Genomic DNA, 22,049 nt, shown 5'->3' with positions numbered 1-22,049 from the left:
TGTGTGTGTGTGTGTGTGTGTGTGTGTGTGTGTGTGTGTGGTTGTGTGTTTGTGTGCCCGCATGTGTGTGCAAGCACGTGCATGTATGTATATATACACACATTGACGATTTATGTGTGTGATTATGGGTGTACTGTGTGTGTGTGTGTGTGTGTGTGTGTGTGTGTGTGTGTGTGTGTGTGTGTGTGTGTGTGTGTGTGTGTGTGTGTGTGTGTGTGAATGTATGTGTGCATGCACACACACACCTTCATGCATGAGCACAGATACGTATGCATGCATGTACATGTATGTGTTTGTGTGCATGTTTACATGCATGAACATGCAGTGGAAGTTGTTTTGAAAATGCAACAAACAAAACAAGTCGCGTAAGGCGAAAATACAACATTTAGTCAAGTAGCTGTCGAACTCACAGAATGAAACTGAACGCAATGCCATTTTTCAGCAAGACCGTATACTCGTAGCATCGTCAGTCCACCGCTCATGGCAAAGGCAGTGAAATTGACAAGAAGAGCGGGGTAGTAGTTGCGCTAAGAAGGATAGCATGCTTTTCTGTACCTCTCTTCGTTTTAACTTTCTGAGCGTGTTTTTAATCCAAACATATCATATCTATATGTTTTTGGAATCAGGAACCGACAAGGAATAAGATGAAAGTGTTTTTAAATTGATTTCGACAATTTAATTTTGATAATAATTTTTATATATTTAATTTTCAGAGCTTGTTTTTAATCCGAATATAACATATTTATATGTTTTTGGAATCAGCAAATGATGGAGAATAAGATAAACGTAAATTTGGATCGTTTTATAAAAATTTTTTTTTTTTTACAATTTTCAGATTTTTAATGACCAAAGTCATTAATTAATTTTTAAGCCACCAAGCTGAAATGCAATACCGAAGTCCGGGCTTCGTCGAAGATTACTTGACCAAAATTTCAACCAATTTGGTTGAAAAATGAGGGCGTGACAGTGCCGCCTCAACTTTCACGAAAAGCCGGATATGACGTCATCAAAGACATTTATCAAAAAAATGAAAAAAACGTTCGGGGATTTCATACCCAGGAACTCTCATGTCAAATTTCATAAAGATCGGTCCAGTAGTTTAGTCTGAATCGCTCTACACACACACACAGACACACACACACACGCACACACGCACACACGCACATACACCACGACCCTCGTTTCGATTCCCCCTCGATGTTAAAATATTTAGTCAAAACTTGACTAAATATAATGATGTTTGAAACCTTTAACTTGTAAAATGCAATATTTTTTATTATCTACTTATTTTCTGTGTTCTATCATGTTACCCCTGATCTTAAATTCTCATAACAAGAGAACATTCTTCATCCTGAAGAGTGAAATAAAAAATGTGTACTTTTGTCAAGTGTAGACGACCTGCAGTTGAATTGACATTCTCATAGATATATTAATTTAATGGACACCGCCGATATAACCTGTATTAAAAACAGAAACAAAATTTCCTTTTTATAACATCATATTTGAAGTACCAATCATAAGAAAAATCAGACATTTTCTCTCTGTCTATAAGCAGTAAAAACATTGAACAACAATTTGGTATTAGGTATATCTTCTTATCCTTTCGAAATTCGGGCTGCTTTTCCTGGGGAGGATGTACAACGGAATCGCGCTACGCAACGGGGTTTTCTTTATTCTGCATGCGTGTGTTTGTGTTTTTCAAACCCTGAGACTTTCGCTCTGAGCTTGGGATCTTTATCATGCGCATGCGTGCACACCAAGGCACCAAGGAGAGTTTGCACAAAGTTGACTGAGAAATTAATCCTTCAACAAACGTGGGGGTCAAAAACTCACGCTGACACACGTACAGTGGAACACACTTTTAAGACATCCAAAGATCTGAGAAAATCAGATCTTAAATTCGGGGGGAAATTTCAGAGGTTATAAACATAAAACCTGAGAAAACAAGGTCTTAAAAGGGAGGGAGTCTTTCATTTAGGGGGGGCGGGTTAGTCTTAAAAAAGGGATTCCACTGTAGTGATTGAGGTTACATCTGCCCGTCTTCGAACAATGTTACATAAAAACTACAAATAAATAATAAAACAAATAAAAAATGAAAGTAAGCGTTAACTTGTGTCTTGGTGTAAGCCTAAGTTTGTCACTACAACTGTCCCTTCCTAACATCAAGACCTTCCTTCCCTGTGGGTCCCTTCTGTGGAAAAGCCAGTGAAGCTTGTTTGCAAACTCTGGTCACAATCAACACTAAACAACTTTAACAACTATTTTTGGCTTAAGATATAAAAAGTTTACTTGAACAAAACCTTTTTCATTAGGCCAAAAAAAAAGAAGGTCTGTTTACGGTAACATAGGCCAAAAAAATAGGGTCGGTAGGTCGGGATTTTTTTTCTTTTTTCTCCAAAAAAACATTTTTACGTTATTTTTTTTTTATTTTTCCCAAATGCCAAAAAAAAGTCTAGGGTCGCACGAAAAAAATAGGGTCGGTCGGGTTACCGTAAACAGACCTATTTTTTTTTTTTGCCTTACATGTAATTTGTATTTTGAAGATACCCTGAGTACTAGCAAACAAGCTAATTCCAAACGCAGGGAAATTTATTAAAATTATCCAACAAAAATAAAACCAATACATGTATTGAACTTGAATTTGTTTCTGTTCATGAAGCTTATCCATTTGCATGAGGTATTCTATTATATGAATGTACACCAAAGCAATACTACATTGCAAATAAATGTGTTATCAGACATCCAAAGCAATTGAATGAGTATTTTTTTCAAATTAAATGGTAACTTGTAGATATTACAGCTAAAACCAGAATATTTAGAGCTTCAAACCTTCACTTTTATTACACTAGCGCTAGATATCAATTTATTTTAGAAATAAACTCAAGTTGTCGGACTCGTAAAAATGGATGCTTCTTGCTTTGCAAAGTTATCCTGAAGTCTCCAAATCATGGTATGAACATTGTTTTTAATCAACTTTTTCTCTCAGCTTGATTGCAAAGTATTTTATCCTATCCAAGTAAATGCTATCTTATACTTTTATACAGTCATATATTGTTTATATTGGCCTACACATATCATAATATACAGTGGAACCCCTTTTTCAAGACATTATTTTTCTGATTTTCTGTTCATAAACATCTGTAAAGGTACCACCACTTAAACTTTTAAGACTCTCAATTTTAAAACCTGATTTTCCAAGAAATCTTTAAGCTGTCTTAAAAGGGGATTCCACTGTATATCCAAAGGAAACTGCACTATGTACTTCCTGTGCCAAACCCTACTTTACATACAACCCCCTTCCCACACTGAGTTAAGCCCGTTACTAACTTCAGCCGAACCACGCCAAACTAGTTCGGCGACGTCATCAAATCAGGGGATTCCCCTATTTTTGGGTTGCAGCGGTATGGTTACAATCCTGCAAACGTTCGGCGCGTCATCAGCGCACTGACTTTTCATTGGTTGAATATTTTTGTATCTCCATCCTTGAAGAGTAACGATACTGACGGCTATAATGCTGTCAACCGATCACGAGTCTTCTCACGTGATATTTCTTGATCATATGACCGGTATTGCCGATACATTTCGCCGCTAGCTAGTACACCGAACCAGGCACGGTGTAACGCTCGCTGAACGTTCGGCGACCTAGTTCAGCTTGGTTCGGCTGTTGTTAGTAGCGGGCTTTAGGTTTAAAATGGGTGTCGGTTTTTATTGTATATATAAAAAGCATGTAGTATACTGATACTACAGAAGCACAAGTGCAAGTGAGACCATAGCTTAATCAGTTAGTCAAAACAAAACTGATATGCATGAATGATTCCCTGAGCAATCTAAAATGCTGACGCCTCCCTCAAACACTTGCCTTTTCTGGATTCAGGTTTCCCAGAGCCTTGAGATACAAACAAAATGTCCGCTACATCAAACACACCGACTCATGTTTGTAACTATAGCGGGTTACACCAAGCAAAATAACAGAGATGGCTCATTCTCTCTGTGAACTTAATGGGCAGTTTTATCAAGCAAATGTGGAGAAAAATCATTCAGTGTAACTAAAGTTGTACAATGGAACCCCCCTTTTAAGACCTCCAAAAATCTGAGAAAAACAGGTCTTAAAAAAGAGAAAGTCTTAAAATGGGGGTAATTGTACAGAGGTTATGAACAGAAAGTCTGAAAAAACAAGGTCTTAAAAAGGAGGGAGTCTTAAATTGGGGGGTCTTAAAAGGGGGTTTCCACTGTACTGCCTTAAGTGTATAAAACCATGAGCAATCTTGAAAGTACACTCATTCCCTACCAACTTTCATTTTTAACTCATTTATTGACACTGATCAAATTGCATTGTGTTTGCTCAGTAATTCAAAGATACCTTCCTTCCCACGTAAAACATACTGTAACTAAGCACTGATCCATGCAGGCTTTTACACAGGATAACATCCTCCTCCTACCTAGACACAGGCCACAAATCAACACTGATCCATGCAGGCTTTTACACAGGATAACATCCTCCTACCTAGACACAGGCCACAAATCAACACTGATCCATGCAGGCTTTTACACAGGATAACATCCTCCTACCTAGACACAGGCCACAAATCAACACTGATCCATGCAGGCTTTTACACAGGATAACAGCATCCTCCTAGCTAGACACAGGCCACAAATCAACACTGATCCATGCAGGCTTTTACACAGGACAACAGCATCCTCCTACCTAGACACAGGCCAAATATCAACACTGATCCATGCAGGCTTTTACACAGGATAACATCCTCCTACCTAGACACAGGCCAAATATCAACACTCAGATCTATGCAGGCTTTTACACAGGACAACAGCATCCTCCTACCTCGACACAGGCCAAATATCAACACTGATCCATGCAGACTTTTACACAGGATAACAGCATCCTCCTACCTAGACACAGGCCAAACATCAACACTGATCCATGCAGGCTTTTACACAGGATAACAGCATCCTCCTATCTAGACACAGGCCAAATATCAACACTGATCCATGCAGGCTTTTACACAGGATAACAGCATCCTCCTACCTAGACACAGGCCAAATATCAACACTGATCCATGCAGGCTTTTACACAGGATAACAGCATCCTCCTACCTTGACACAGGCCAAATATCAACACTGATCGATGCAGGCTTTTACACAGGATAACAGCATCCTCCTACCTCGACACAGGCCAAATATCAACACTGATCCATGCAGGCTTTTACACAGGATAACAGCATCCTCCTACCTAGACACAGGCCAAATATCAACACTGATCCATGCAGGCTTTTACACAGGATAACATCCTCCTCCTACCTAGACACAGGCCACAAATCAACACTGATCCATGCAGGCTTTTACACAGGACAACAGCATCCTCCTACCTAGACACAGGCCACAAATCAACACTGATCCATGCAGGCTTTTACACAGGATAACAGCATCCTCCTACCTAGACACAGGCCAAATATCAACACTGATCCATGCAGGCTTTTACACAGGATAACATCCTCCTCCTACCTAGACACAGGCCACAAATCAACACTGATCCATGCAGGCTTTTACACAGGACAACAGCATCCTCCTACCTAGACACAGGCCACAAATCAACACTGATCCATGCAGGCTTTTACACAGGACAACAGCATCCTCCTACCTCGACACAGGCCAAACATCAACACTGATCCATGCAGGCTTTTACACAGGACAACAGCATCCTCCTACCTCGACACAGGCCAAATATCAACACTGATCCATGCAGGCTTTTACACAGGATAACAGCATCCTCCTACCTCGACACAGGCCACAAATCAACACTGATCCATGCAGGCTTTTACACAGGCCAGTGCCATCCAGTTACAAAATTAGTTCAGCTGAAAATTTTCACTCAGCACAAAAAGCAGCCAGGTTGTATTAGTCTTTGGAAGTGGAAGGATCCTGTGTAAAGCCAAACAAAAAAAATAGTCTGTTTACGGTAACATAGGCAAAAAAAATAGGGTCGGTAGGTCGGGATTTTTTTCTTCTCTAAAAAACCCCCATATTTTTAAGTTATTTTGCCAAAAAACAAAGACTTTTTTCCCCTAATAATTTTTTTCTTTTATTTTTTTAATTTTTTTAATTTTTTCTACTCTTTTTTCTTTTGCTAATGCAAAAAAAAAGTCTACGGTCGCGCGAAAAAATAGGGTCGGTCGGGATACATGTACCATAAACAGACTATTTTTTGGGGGGCCTAAAAGCTGGGACTGATTTGGGGGAATTTATCAGATGATTTACATGGGAAGGAAAGTGTAACCTCCAAGATATTATAAGGGGGTTCAGTTTCAGATTGATGAACCATCTCTTGCAGATTTTCTTCCGGACACACAGAGATAGATGGAACTAACACACTAACCAAGGTATAAAATCAGGCAAGCTAGAAAATTAAAAGATGAAAAAAAGGTGGAAAGTTTAGGAATGGGGATATTGCCCACGTACAAGGATTAGGGTAGAGACAAATTAAAATACATAGTTTCCAATGAAACCCCTCCCCTGAAAGGAAAAAGGGTTACATGTGATTACAGATGAGACACATGAAAAATGATTATCGTGATGAGAGCGTTTGTATTGTCTTTGTTCCTGACGCCAATGACCAGACATTCCTTCACCCTCCTCTGTGGAATTTGAAAGACCAACACAAAAATCCAAAGAGACCTGTTTTGCAGCAGGAAAAAAAGCTGACTGATTGACCAAACTCACCTCCAACTTTTTAGTAAGTTGCTTAAAATAAGAAAAAGTGTATTAAAATAAAATGCTACTTTTTAGGAAGGAGATTGTAAAAGATGTCAGTGTATTTCCAAAATAAGGAATAAGGATGAAATAAAGGTTATGCTAATGTTCTTTAAAAGAAAATATCAATAATGTAATAAATGTAAGTGTTATATAAAGAAACAAGAGAATATACCGTACTTTTCGGACTATAAGGCGATACTTTTTTCTTTTTTTTTCACTTAAAATCGTGGGGTCGCCTTATACACGACGTCGCCTTATTCTCGGATAAAATAGGTTTCACGAGCACTGTGAACTTAAACTCAGATCTCTCTGGATTTTCTGGGAGTGAGAGTGACGACGACAACGAGTGACGATTGAGGTACCGCTGATCTTCTTCCCTGACTTTTTGTTTGAAACAGTGTTTCATGCCGATTTTGAGCGGTCGCCATGTTTGATCATTGATGTTGTTTTTTTGTTTTATTCCTACGTACGATGTTTTTCCTCATTTTTACATTTAGTCAAGTTTTGACTAAATGTTTTAACATCGAGGGGGAATCGAAACGAGGGTCGTGGTGTATGTGTGTGCGTGCGTGTAGAGCGATTCAGACCAAACTACTGGACCGATCTTTATGAAATTTTACATGAGAGTTCCTGGGTATGATATCCCCGAACGTGTTTTTCCTTTTTTTGATAAATGTCTTTGATGACGTCATATCCGGCTTTTCGTGAAAGTTGAGGCGGCACTGTCACGCCCTCATTTTTCAACCAAATTGGTTGAAATTTTGGTCAAGTAATGTTCGACGAAGCCCGGACTTCGGTATTGCATTTCAGCTTGGTGGCATGACTTTGGTCATTAAAAATCTGAAAATTGTAAAAAAAAAAAATTTTTTATAAAACGATTCAAATTTACGTTCATCTTATTCTCCATCATTTGCTGATTCCAAAAACATATAAATATGTTATATTTGGATTAACAACAAGCTCTGAAAATTAAATATATAAAAATTATTATCAAAATTAAATTTTCGAAATCAATTTAAAAACACGTTCATCTTATTCCTTGTCGGTTCCTGATTCCAAAAACATATAGATATGATATGTTTGGTTTAAAAACACGCTCAGAAAGTTAAAACGAAGAGAGGTACAGAAAAGCGTGCTATCCCTCTCAGCGCAACTACTACCCCGCTCTTCTTGTCAATTTCACCGCCTTTGCCGTGAGCGGTGGACTGACGATGCTACGAGTATACGGTCTTGCTGCGTTGCATTGCGTTCAGTTTCATTCTGTGAGTTCGACAGCTACTTGACTAAATGTTGTATTTTCGCCTTACGCGACTTGTTTTTCTTTCATGCCGTCACCTTATGCACGACACCATCACCTTATTCTAGGATTTTTTCAGTTTTATTATTAAAAGTAGGGGGTGCGCCCTATACACGGCAGCGCCTTATAGTCTGAAAAGTACGGTACTCTGCTCCAAGCAAACAAAACAAGAATTGAAGAAGAAGGAAGAAGTAACCAAGTGTCAAATAATCAACAAATCAAACAAAACACACAGTTTAGGTTATCACTGACAGGTTTTTTTTGTCTGCTTGTTTTGTTTAATTTGTTTGTTTATTTGTATGTGTTGCTGGTTCTGTCTCTGTGTCCAGATACAATCAAATCTCATGTTAATTTAATTACAGATCAATTTCTCAAGTTTCAATTCGTGAACATTCCAGTAATACTGTTCATCAACTGTGTGTGAGCTCAATTACAAATCATTTCATCAATGCAGTTTATTTATTACACCTAAGTCCTAGGTGTCTAAATCTCATTCGAGTGATGACAAATATCTTCCTTGCCCTTTGTCAGTACAGTGGAACCCCCTTTTAAGACCTTGGGTTTTCACATTTCTGTTCATAACATCTGTAAATGTTCAATCAATCAATATGAGGCTTATATCGCGAGTATTCCGTGGGTACAGTTCTAAGCGCAGGGATTTTTTAAAAAATTTTATGCAATTTATATCGCGCACATATTCAAGGCGCAGGGATTTATTTATGCCGTGTGAGATGGAATTTTTTTTACACAATACATCACGCATTCACATCGGCCAGCAGATCGCAGCCATTTCGGCGCATATCCTACTTTTCACGGCCTATTATTCCAAGTCACACGGGTATTTTGGTGGACATTTTTATCTATGCCTATACAATTTTTGCCAGGAAGGACCCTTTTGTCAATCGTGGGATATTTAACGTGCACACCCCAATGTAGTGTACACGAAGGGACCTCGATTTTTCGTCTCATCCGAAAGACTAGCACTTGAACCCACCACCTAGGTTAGGAAAGGGGGGAGAAAATTGCTAACGCCCTGACCCAGGGTCGAACTCGCAACCTCTCGCTTCCGAGCGCAAGTGCGTTACCACTCGGCCACCTAGTTCCTCCATTTTAAGACTCCTCCCTCTGTAAGACCTCCTTTTCTCAGATGTTTGGAGGTCGTAAACAGGGGGTTTCACTATACTTTTAAGCTATAAAAAAAAAAACTTCCAAAAATTCTAAGCATATGTAGACTTTCTTTCTTTATTTGGTGTTTAACGTCGTTTTCAACCACGAAGGTTATATCGCGACGGGGAAAGGGGGGAGATGGGATAGAGCCACTTGTCAATTGTTTCTTGTTCACAAAAGCACTAATCAAAAATTTGCTCCAGGGGCTTGCAACGTAGTACAATGTATTACCTTACTGGGAGAATGCAAGTTTCCAGTACAAAGGACTTAACATTTCTTACATACTGCTTGACTAAAATCTTTACAAACATTGACTATATTCTATACAAGAAACACTTAACAAGGGTAAAAGGAGAAACAGAATCCGTTAGTCGCCTCTTACGACATGCTGGGGAGCATCGGGTAAATTCTTCCCCCTAACCCGCGAGGGGAACATTTGTGTGTAAGTTAAAACATAGCTTGTCGTAACAACAGGATGGTTTTCTAAATTTCAACCGCAGACTAGCTAAAAACTACTTTAAACTCATGACTCGAAAGAAGTACATGGGAACCCCCCTTTTTAAGATCTCCCAGTGTAAGACTCCCTCCTTTTTCAGAGATTTTGTGTTCATAACCTCTGTAAATTTACCCCCATTTCAAGACTCCCTCCTTTTCAAGACCTGATTTTCTTAGATTTTTGAAGGTCAGAAAAGGGGGGGGGGGGTCCACTGTAATAAAAGTAGCTCTAATGGTCAAAATATACCAGAAGAAACGTTTTAATGAAAGGTTAGGTGACTTGAAATGCACGTGTGACAGGACACACTGTCAAGTTACCCTACATGTTACACACACTGTCAAGTTACTCTACATGTTACACACACTGTCAAGTTACTCTACATGTTACACACACTGTCAAGTTACTCTACATGTTACATTGGGACAGGACACACTGTCAAGTTACCCTACATGTTACACACACTGTCAAGTTATCCTACATGTTACACACACTGTCAAGTTATCCTACATGTTACACACACTGTCAAGTTATCCTACATGTTACACACACTGTCAAGTTATCCTACATGTTACACACACTGTCAAGTTATCCTACATGTTACACACACTGTCAAGTTACTCTACATGTTACACACACTGTCAAGTTACCCTACATGTTACATTGGGACAGGACACACTGTCAAGTTACCCTTCATGTTACACACACTGTCAAGTTACCCTACATGTTACACACACTGTCAAGTTACTCTACATGTTACACACACTGTCAAGTTACCCTTCATGTTACACACACTGTCAAGTTACCCTACATGTTACACACACTGTCAAGTTATCCTACATGTTACACACACTGTCAAGTTACTCTACATGTTACACACACTGTCAAGTTACCCTACATGTTACACACACTGTCAAGTTACTCTACATGTTACACACACTGTCAAGTTACTCTACATGTTACACACACTGTCAAGTTACTCTACATGTTACACACACTGTCAAGTTACCCTACATGTTACACACACTGTCAAGTTATCCTACATGTTACACACACTGTCAAGTTACCCTACATGTTACACACACTGTCAAGTTACTCTACATGTTACACACACTGTCAAGTTACCCTACATGTTACACACACTGTCAAGTTACTCTACATGTTACACACACTGTCAAGTTACCCTACATGTTACACACACTGTCAAGTTACTCTACATGTTACACACACTGTCAAGTTACCCTACATGTTACACACACTGTCAAGTTACCCTACATGTTACATTGTGACAGGACACACTGTCAAGTTACCCTACATGTTACACACACTGTCAAGTTACCCTACATGTTACACACACTGTCAAGTTACTCTACATGTTACACACACTGTCAAGTTACTCTACATGTTACACACACTGTCAAGTTACTCTACATGTTACATTGGGACAGGACACACTGTCAAGTTACCCTACATGTTACACACACTGTCAAGTTACCCTACATGTTACACACACTGTCAAGTTATCCTACATGTTACATTGGGACAGGACACACTGTCAAGTTACCCTACATGTTACACACACTGTCAAGTTACTCTACATGCTACATTGGGACAGGACACACTGTCAAGTTACTCTACATGTTACATTGGGACAGGACACACTGTCAAGTTACCCTTCATGTTACACACACTGTCAAGTTACTCTACATGTTACATTGGGACAGGACACACTGTCAAGTTACTCTACATGTTACATTGGGACAGGACACACTGTCAAGTTACCCTACATGTTACACACACTGTCAAGTTACTCTACATGTTACACACACTGTCAAGTTACTCTACATGTTACATTGGGACAGGACACACTGTCAAGTTACCCTACATGTTACACACACTGTCAAGTTACTCTACATGCTACACACACTGTCAAGTTACTCTACATGTTACATTGGGACAGGACACACTGTCAAGTTACCCTTCATGTTACACACACTGTCAAGTTACCCTACATGTTGCACACACTGTCAAGTTACTCTACATGTTACACACACTGTCATGTTACTCTACATGTTACATTGGGACAGGACACACTGTCAAGTTACTCTACATGTTACATTGGGACAGGACACACTGTCAAGTTACTCTACATGTTACATTGGGACAGGACACACTGTCAAGTTACTCTACATGTTACATTGGGACAGGACACACTGTCAAGTTACCCTTCATGTTACACACACTGTCAAGTTACCCTTCATGTTACACACACTGTCAAGTTACTCTACATGCTACACACACTGTCAAGTTACTCTACATGTTACATTGGGACAGGACACACTGTCAAGTTACCCTACATGTTACACACACTGTCAAGTTACTCTACATGCTACACACACTGTCAAGTTACTCTACATGTTACATTGGGACAGGACACACTGTCAAGTTACCCTACATGTTACACACACTGTCAAGTTACTCTACATGCTACACACACTGTCATGTTACTCTACATGTTACATTGGGACAGGACACACTGTCAAGTTACTCTACATGTTACATTGGGACAGGACACACTGTCAAGTTACCCTACATGTTACACACACTGTCAAGTTACTCTACATGTTACATTGGGACAGGACACACTGTCAAGTTACTCTACATGTTACACACACTGTCAAGTTACTCTACATGTTACATTGGGACAGGACACACTGTCAAGTTACCCTACATGTTACACACACTGTCAAGTTACTCTACATGTTACATTGGGACAGGACACACTGTCAAGTTACTCTACATGTTACACACACTGTCAAGTTACTCTACATGTTACATTGGGACAGGACACACTGTCAAGTTACTCTACATTTTACATTGGGACAGGACACACTGTCAAGTTACCCTTCATGTTACACACACTGTCAAGTTACCCTACATGTTACACACACTGTCAAGTTACTCTACATGTTACATTGGGACAGGACACACTGTCAAGTTACCCTACATGTTACACACACTGTCAAGTTACTCTACATGTTACACACACTGTCAAGTTACTCTACATGTTACATTGGGACAGGACACACTGTCAAGTTACCCTTCATGTTACACACACTGTCAAGTTACCCTACATGTTACACACACTGTCAAGTTACTCTACATGTTACACACACTGTCAAGTTACTCTACATGTTACATTGGGACAGGACACACTGTCAAGTTACTCTACATGTTACATTGGGACAGGACACACTGTCAAGTTACCCTACATGTTACACACACTGTCAAGTTACTCTACATGCTACACACACTGTCAAGTTACTCAATTTACTGTACATGTTAAAACCGATCGGCAGGTTATGATTGACTGATTTTCACATTTTCAACTCTACAGGGTCAAACCTATTCAAACACCAAATGGTTATGTGAAATTACAAAAACGGAACAGGTTATTTGCTTGCAGCTCTGTATCAATATCCGCAATTTCTGTAAATCCTGTACAATTATAAAATGAATTCCCAGAAACCAGACCATATGCTTGACATTTCTAGAGTAAAAAAGATCGAATGAATCTGATTTTTCGTGTGCATTTTACTAAGCATTTTTTTCTCTGCTTCATGACAATACAAAATCATTTTGGTAAAAAAAACAAAAAAAAAATCACTTTTCTCATGCGCTGTCACCCATGTCCAAAATGTAAAGTCCATCAAATCTCAACAAACAACAAAACCAAGATAACCGCAACGGGCAAGTTAACACTATAACTTTAACCTGAGAGATCAGACATTGGGACGGGTGGAAGCGAGGCTGGGAAACAGAATCTGCCCAAAAATGAACTTCAAACGTGGTTCAAAACGAAGAAAAGTTGGCTTTTTTCAAAGCATTTGCATGTTTGTCTGATAAGGGACACACAAGGTACAAAAGAAAAATCATGCCAGAGAGAAAATAAAAACGTAAATAAGGCCGAAAACAGCAAGTAACTGCCAACGCTCACCTGTGCTACTGTCTGCTCGCCGAGAGGAATGTCGTCGTTTCTGACCGCCACTTTTTGTACAACTGCATTCGGGTCCGCCTCCAAGATGATGCTACACAAATGAATTACTACTTTAAACACAATATGACACACCTCTGAAACAATGAAAATAGTCTGAAATTTATCACTCCCGCTCAAGCTCAATCATGTAAAAGAAATCACACACATTTTAACCCCTTTCTGAGATGTATACATGTATGTATGTGTGTGTGTGTAGGAGGCCTCTCCTGGCAAGAAATGTCATAATTTCTTGACAGTGTACCACAGCACATTGCTTCAGGACTTGTGTACTAAGTCAATATAAAGTGATCTTTACATCCAGGGTGAAAATTTAACTTTCACTTGTTCGAAGAAACATATGGATCAGAATTTTTCTCCTCTGAGATTATTTTCTTCCTCGGAGAACCATTCAGGTTTCCTCTGGGGCCCGGTAGCTCAGTTGGTAGAGCACTGGACTTGTGATCGAAAGGTCCCAGGTTCGAATTCGGGCCGGGACGGACACGGGTCAACTTTATGTGCAGACCCAGAGATGGAAGCCATGTCCCACCCCCGTGTCATCACAATGGCACGTAAAAGGCCTTGGTCATTCTGCCATAAGTGCAGGTGGCTGAATACACCTAAACACGCAGACACCTGGGTAGCGCGACTCCGTTGCTGCTAGCTTTCCACTGGGAGGAAGCGACCCGAATTTCCCAGCGATGGGACAATAAAGTAATGAAAATGAAAAAAAAAAAAAATGAAATTCACAAATCCAAGGAAAGTTCCCCATCCTGCTGAAAAGAGTCAGTAAGAAAAAGATCGATGAGGCAGACAAGGAAAAGGGAGGGAGTAGAGTAGGGTACACGTATTGATGCTTACCCGCCATCACAAATTTCATCTGTTGCCAGAAAAACAGCGTCCATATTGTCTAGCAGTGCGCGCTTTTCAACGTTTTTCCTCAGAATTTGGCTGATGGAGTCGTAGAAACAGTTCAGCACACTTGCAAGGATCAACTGTGCAAAGAAAAAGTTTTATCACTGAGAGAAGAAATGTAACAGGAAAGAACATACAGGTAGTGTTTAAGAAGAATTTGAACTTTTAACACCCCCCTCCCATGTATTTTCTTCTCTTAAAATATAAAAACTTCAACATACACACAGAGAAACTCAAACAGCTATTGACACATACGGATACATACATAGAAGACAAACTGAAGACCCCCCCCCCCCCCCCCCCCCCATTACAAATCTAAGCTTGAATTTTTCTGCATTTTCTGACCCAAAGACAAATACTACAGTAGTTTAAATCCAGTGTGAGACACACATTTCAAAGAAACAAATAGTTACCAGATTTTGTTACTCACTTCATTTTCGTTAGAAGATCCAACGACGTAGAAGAAAAGATCAACATTGCTCTTGTACACACATGTCATGCCTTCAAACATGATGATTTCAGCTGGAACCAGAAAACAGAGAGCACTTAGTTATACAGTCAATCTAAATATGCTGGGATTAAATATAGTAGCTATAATACACGAGCAATTCATAATGAAAAGACCAAGTCTTAGAGCAATATAATTTGGATCTCAAACTTCTAATTTGCAGTTTCCGCCTTTCAACAAAACTGTGATACATTTTATCTTTTAACTGTACAACAACCATTATAATATTTGATTTTGTGTGTGTGTGTGTGTGCAATGTAACACACACACACACATACAAACACACAATGTAACCTCTCTCTCTCTCACACCCATACAGTCACAAAAACATTCACACATAGACAAGCAAATAGTGTCATATTCTTCTTCTTCATTTGGTGTTTAACGTCGTTTTCAACCACGAAGGTTAAAATAGTGTCATATAACTCCAAGTCTCAACGATGGATGAATGTATTGTGCATGTAAGTTTACACAGTAGTCTTTCAAGTTCAACATACAAGTAGTTTCTCTGCTGTTGTTTTAACTGTTGTTGTCTATCACTATCTGCTCAACTTGTCTCATGTATATTTCTGTGCTCTTACCATTTGCTCTGTGTGTTTTGTTGAAGAGATTCTTTTCAAAGGCCTTTTGCTCCTTAGCTGTGGGAAAAGTGTCATCGTAGTACTGGAACAAACAGAAAGCATACATCTTAGAATTACACAATTTCTTCATTACATTTACATGCAAGCGAGTCTCTCTCCTGTCCCTTCCCGAATGCTATTCCAGTTTTTGTTTATTTTTTCCAAAGACTATAGCACAGTGATTTAGAACAAAACTTTTGTTTATTACTCTTAGTCTTACCTCAGAAAAAAAGACAAAGTCCATAACTAGCCCTATGAGAATGACATCACGTACTCAAAAAAGAAATAACATTTTCCAGCTTATTCATTTTAACACTGACCAGTTCTGGAGTTTATTTTCAAATAAAAAAAACAAGAGTAATTTACAAATATTTTAAAGCTATAAAAACTCAGCAAAGTATTAATACCTTGGCAAGCAGTCTGTTGCCATCATTGTCCAAGATGGCAAGAGCCTTGAGCGAGTACAGCGAGGGTTCCTGAAACAAAACAAAAACTTTAATCTCACAAAATGTCGATCTTTGGGTTGGATAAGGCAAAGATGACTTATGCACATGAAAGGTTGACCCTGCTATATGTTGCCTTGGTGCGTCGGCATAGTCCTGAATAATAACCCCACAGCTGATGAGACAACGAACACAATCAGTAACTTGATCAAGCGACGGCTGAGGATACCAGAACCGCAATGTGATCTTGAGAAACACCATTCTTCACTGATTGCTTTCAAGGATTATCCTGTTTTTGTGTGCCAAGGAAAATGGCTCAAAAGACTAATCAGCTTTCCTGCAAACAAAGAATGTTGTCTCATTTATCAGCTTCAGTTTACGCTTAGTTACGTTCATCTTAGTTACAAAGATAAATTGGTTTGTATCATCAAAACACACTGGACGATTATGATAAAAGAAAAAAAAATCTTTTTTCTCTACGTTCTCTGGACTTTGTTTTCAATTTTATTAATGTGAATTTTAATTTTTGTTCTGATTTGGCTAAATTGTAAGTCTTAAAAAATGGTCAGGTTTTAAAAAGAAAAACCCATATCTTGCAATTTTGTTAAAAAATGTGCGTTTTACATGCTTAAAATTCCATTTGATTATCCAGAGAACTTTGATTGTGTCTCTGGATCACGTGCAGAAAAAATTACTTATTTTGATAAAAGTTATTTTATGATGACATTTTTTTTGTTTTTCTTGAAACGCTAAAAATCGAGTTACAAGGTTTTAATCGGACAAGGACGATGTCATCAAAATAAGCCCATTTTTTCTGCACATGATCTACAAACACAAACAAAGTACTGTGTGTAATTAAATAGTGTTGGTCACAATTAAAATGCACGATATTCAACACAATTGCAAGATACGAGTTTTTCTTTTTTAAAACCCGACCAAAAGACTTACAAGGTTTTGTAACAAAGCCAAAGAACAAACAAGTCGCGTAAGGCGAAATTACTACATTTAGTCAAGCTGTGGAACTCACAGAATGAACGCACTGCATTTTTTCACAAAGACCGTAGTCCGCCGCTAGTGCAAAAGGCAGTGAAAGTGACGAGCCTGTTTAACGCGGTAGCGGTTGCCCTGTGCTGCATAGCACGCTTTACTGTACCTCTCTTCATTTTAACTTTCTGAGCGTGTTTTTAATCCAAACATATCATATCTATATGTTTTTGGAATCAGGAACCGACAAGGAATAAGATGAAATTGGGTTTAAAACGATTTCCGAAATTTAATTTTAATCATAATTTTTATATTTTTAATTTTCAGAGCTTGCTTATATGTTTTTGGAATCAGAACATGATGAAGAATAAAATAAAAGTAATTTTGGATCGTTTTATAAAAAAATAATTTTAATTACAATTTTCAGATTTTTAATGACCAAAGTCATTAAAGGCATACTAACGCACTCCCGTGTTTACAAAGTGTAGTTTGCCCACAATCGATGTCAAACGCACCATAAGACCATATAATGACGATACGTCACCATGCGCGGACCATAATACATGCATTACAGCTTGTTCTAGCCTCTGAAAAAGTGAGGATGTCAACAAAGCCGCGGTGTTCTCTCCCTTGCATCAACGTTACATGTGTTGCCAAATCTATAAATAGGACGATCCAGATCAAAATGAAAATTCAAATATCTCAACATTTAAGGGGTCCTAGACCACAATATTTTGCAGGGAACTTAATTTAGTCTGTCTCCAGCTGTTGGTAAAGCAATTAGCGTGTATAGTCATCGAGTACATATGGCTTTAATTAATTTTTAAGCCTCCATGCTGAAATGCCCCCCACACGGTCTACTCCTTGTCGTGGGGTGGGGGCTTGAGTATCTCGATAACCCGGAGAGCTATGCCAGCCGGAGCAAATGCTCCTGGTAGGGCCACCCATGCTGGACAGGTCAAAGGATAGAGGTCAGACTAAGCTAGACCAGCTCCCCCATGAGTCTAAAATGGTTTGCGTAGGGTCAACACCCCTGCCTAGAAAAAGACTACGTTACAGAAGCATCAACGACAAATATCCAAGACACATGCCTGGAGGAGGAAGGGTCTCCATCAAGGAGATCTATGACGTCCAACAGTGAAAGCCGAAAGGAAGCTGCGAGACCGACCCCCCTTCTGACCACCAGGCGAACAACGAGAATAGCCACCTGGAACGTGCAGACCCTGTACCAAGCTGGGAAGACACTGCAGGTAGCAAGAGAGATGAAGAAGTACAAGATCCAAGTACTGGGAATAAGCGAAGCAAGGTGGACAACATCTGGAAGGGTGAGACTCTCATCAGGAGAAGAAGTTTTGTATTCGGGACACCAAGAAGAAGGAGCCCCACACACGTTAGGCGTAGCGCTGATGCTGGCGCCGGAGGCACAGAGAGCACTCATCGGCTATGAAGCTATCAGCCCCCGCATCATCACAGCAAAGTTTGCCACCAAGAAGAAGAACATCAACCTGAACATCATCCAGTGCTATGCCCCAACTAACGATGAGCCAGACGTGGAAAAGAAGGACAACTACTACCGGCAGTTACAAGCAGTCCTGGACGGGATAAAGGACAGAGATATAACGCTGGTGATGGGAGATTTCAATGCCAAAGTTGGAGGGGACAACGCAGGATACGAGGACATCATGGGGAAACATGGACTGGGGCAGATGAACGACAACGGAGAACGCTTTGCAGAGATGTGTGCCTTGAACCAACTGGTGATAGGAGGAAGCGTCTTCCCCCACAAGCGAATACACAAGGCCACCTGGATTTCACCTGACCACGTCACAGAGAACCAGATTGACCACATCTGCATCAACAAAAAGTTCAGACGATCATGGATGGATGTACGGGTGATGAGGGGAGCAGATGTGTACACAGACCACCAGCTAGTTACCACAACAGTCAGACTGCGATTAAAGAAACACCACAACTCAAACAACGCTAGGGTTAAGTTCAACGTGGGAATGCTAAGAGATGAAGAAGTACGCACAAGATACCAGATAAGCCTCACCAACAGATTCCAGCCACTTCAAGGGATGATCGAAGAAGATGAGGCAGACATAAAGAGCCAGTGGGAACACTACAGCAAGATGTGGAAGGATACCTGCGAGGAAGTGGTGGGCAAGAAAAAATCGCAGCACAAGGAATGGATTTCTGCAGACACCATTCAGAAAATTGAAGATAGGAAGAAGAAGAAGAAGGCGAGGAACGAGAGCAGAACGAGAGCAGGCAAAGCAAAGGCACAGAAAGAGTACACAGCGGCGGAGAAAGAAGTAAAGAAAGGAATAAAGAAGGACAAGAAAAACTACATAGACAACCTGGCGAAGGAGGCAGAAGAAGCTGCAGGACAGGGAAATCTGAAAGATCTCTACATGACGACCAAGAAGTTAGCAGGAAAATTTCAGCAGACCGACAAACCAGTGAGGGACAAGAATGGGGATCCAATAACGACGACAGACGATCAGATGAAGCGATGGGCGGAACACTTCAAGGAGCTATTGAACAGACCCACCCCTGCAGCACCACCGGACATCAGGCCAGCAGAGACAGAACTGCCCATCAACACAGACAAGCCCACAAAGGAGGAAATTAAGAAAGCCATAATGTCACTAAAAAATGGAAAAGCGTCGGGGCCAGATGAGATACCGGCAGAAGCCATCAAAGCAGACATGGAGACATCTATTAGTTTGTTCCACAGTCTGTTTGGCAAGATTTGGGAGGAGGAAGAGGTGCCACCTCAATGGAGAGAAGGCATCATCATCAAGATTCCAAAGAAAGGGGATCTTCGAGACTGTGGAAACTACCGAGGGATCATGCTGCTGTCCGTGCCAGGGAAGGTTCTCAACCGAATCCTCTTGGATAGAATGAAGGAGGCAGTTGACACCAAGCTCAGGGATGAACAGGCGGGTTTCAGGAAGAACAGATCCTGTCCTGACCAGATTGCCAGTTTACGCATCATAGTGGAGCAGTCGCTGGAGTGGAAGTCTCCTCTATACATCAACTTCATTGATTATGAGAAAGCCTTCGACAGCGTGGACAGAGAGTCACTGTGGAAACTCATGCGGCACTACGGCATTCCAGAGAAATTCATCTCCCTCATCCGGGGCACCTACCAGGATATGAAGTGTAGAGTCGCACATGCTGGCCAGCTATCCGACAGTTTTGAGGTGAAAACGGGGGTACGACAAGGATGTATACTGTCACCATTCCTATTTCTTCTGGCTATCGACTGGATCATGAAGACCACAACAGCAGGCAGGAGAAATGGGATACAATGGACACTCTTCGATCAACTGGAAGACCTCGACTTTGCGGATGATCTTGCCCTCCTTTCCCACAACCATGCCCAAATGCAAGACAAGACTACTCACCTGGAGACAATATCAGCCGGTGTAGGACTCAAGATCAACAAGAGGAAAACCGAATTGATTAAGACCAACACCACAGCCGACAATCCGGTGATGATCAATGGGGAGCCCATCAAGGAAGTGGAGTCCTTTGTTTACCTGGGGAGCATCATTGACGGACAAGGAGGCTCGGACAGGGACGTCAAAGCAAGGATTGGGAAAGCACGGGGAGCCTTTGTCATGCTAAAGAAGATCTGGAGTTCCAAGGAGATTAGCCAAAGGACGAAGCTTCGGATCTTCAATTCAAATGTCAAGTCTGTTCTTCTCTATGGGTGTGAGACATGGAGGACAACAGAGACCATGCTGGGAAAGATCCAAATCTTTGTCAACACCTGCTTGAGGCGCATCCTAAACATCAGATGGACGGACAGAATCCGAAATGAAGACCTTTGGCAGAGAGCTGACCAGAAACCAGCGGCGCAACAAATTCTCCGGAGGAAATGGGGCTGGATAGGGCACACCCTGAGAAAGCCAGCATCCAGTATCACGAGGCAAGCCCTGAAGTGGAATCCACAAGGGAAAAGGAAGAGAGGCCGGCCGCGCAACAGCTGGAGACGAGACACTGAAGCAGAGATCAACAGGCAGGGGAAGACCTGGAGCCAGATCGAAAGGGCAGCCCAGGACCGTGTCGGATGGAGAATTGTCGTCGATGGCCTATGCTCCCCCGGGGGTTCATAATGGCCTAAGTAAGTAAGTAATGCTGAAATGCAATACCGAAGTCCGACCTTCGTCGAAGATTGCTTGGCTAAAATTTCAATCAATTTAACTGAAAAATTAAGGTGTGACAGTGCCGCCTCAACTTTTACAAAAAACCGGATATGACATCATAAAAGACATTTATCGAAAAAACGGAAAAAAAACGTCTGGGGATATCATACCCAGGAACTCTCATTTAAAATTTCATAAAGATCGGTCCAGTAGTTTACTCTGAATTGCTCTACACACACACACACGCACAGACACACACATACACCACGACTCTCCTCTCGATTCCCCCTCTATGTAAAAAGACAAAAACAATGTTTAAAAAACGCAGTAAACACACAATCGTTCTTTTGTCACAATTTTCATTTGTTTTTTTTATTGTAAAAACCAATGTATACTCATTCTTGTGTAAAATTTCCTTACAGTCTCCTTGCAACCTTTTCAATTATCACACAAAAACAAGTGTAAACTGAAGCTGATAAGTACATAACATTCTTTGCTTGCAGGGAAGCGTAAACATCAATACAAGAGCCTTTGTGTATGCACAGAGAACAGGGTATTCCTTGAAAACAATGAGATATCTTAGTTTGAGTGCAATTGTCATCTAAATGTCCTTGAACAGCTAGTAGTTAGACAGGATGACCACTCATGAGAATGCAGAGCATAA

General features: G+C 40.4%; 1 protein-coding gene across 3 annotated transcripts in view; it reads right to left on the bottom strand.

Annotated features, from left to right (window-relative positions):
• LOC138947085 (coatomer subunit zeta-1-like) overlaps nt 1-22,049 on the bottom strand; it is a 28,839-nt gene that overhangs the window by 2,269 nt on the left and 4,521 nt on the right. The window contains exons 2-7 of one of the 3 annotated variants that reach the window (XM_070318528.1): nt 16,209-16,277; nt 15,763-15,844; nt 15,104-15,195; nt 14,620-14,753; nt 13,723-13,813; nt 6,736-6,756 (exon numbers count right to left, since the gene is read on the bottom strand). In XM_070318528.1, coding sequence (XP_070174629.1) covers nt 6,736-6,756; nt 13,723-13,813; nt 14,620-14,753; nt 15,104-15,195; nt 15,763-15,844; nt 16,209-16,277 — 489 coding nt within the window. Of the gene's footprint in view, nt 1-3,859; nt 3,887-6,735; nt 6,757-13,722; nt 13,814-14,619; nt 14,754-15,103; nt 15,196-15,762; nt 15,845-16,208; nt 16,278-22,049 lie in introns of all 3 variants that reach the window. The other 2 variants (XM_070318527.1, XM_070318529.1) reach the window with 2 other exon arrangements.

The sequence above is a fragment of the Littorina saxatilis genome, linkage group LG14, assembly GCF_037325665.1.
Source record: "Littorina saxatilis isolate snail1 linkage group LG14, US_GU_Lsax_2.0, whole genome shotgun sequence".
Lineage (NCBI taxonomy): Eukaryota > Metazoa > Mollusca > Gastropoda > Littorinimorpha > Littorinidae > Littorina > Littorina saxatilis.
The sequence above is the reverse complement of the archived record's forward strand: the minus strand, read 5'-3'. Positions and strand labels throughout refer to the sequence as shown.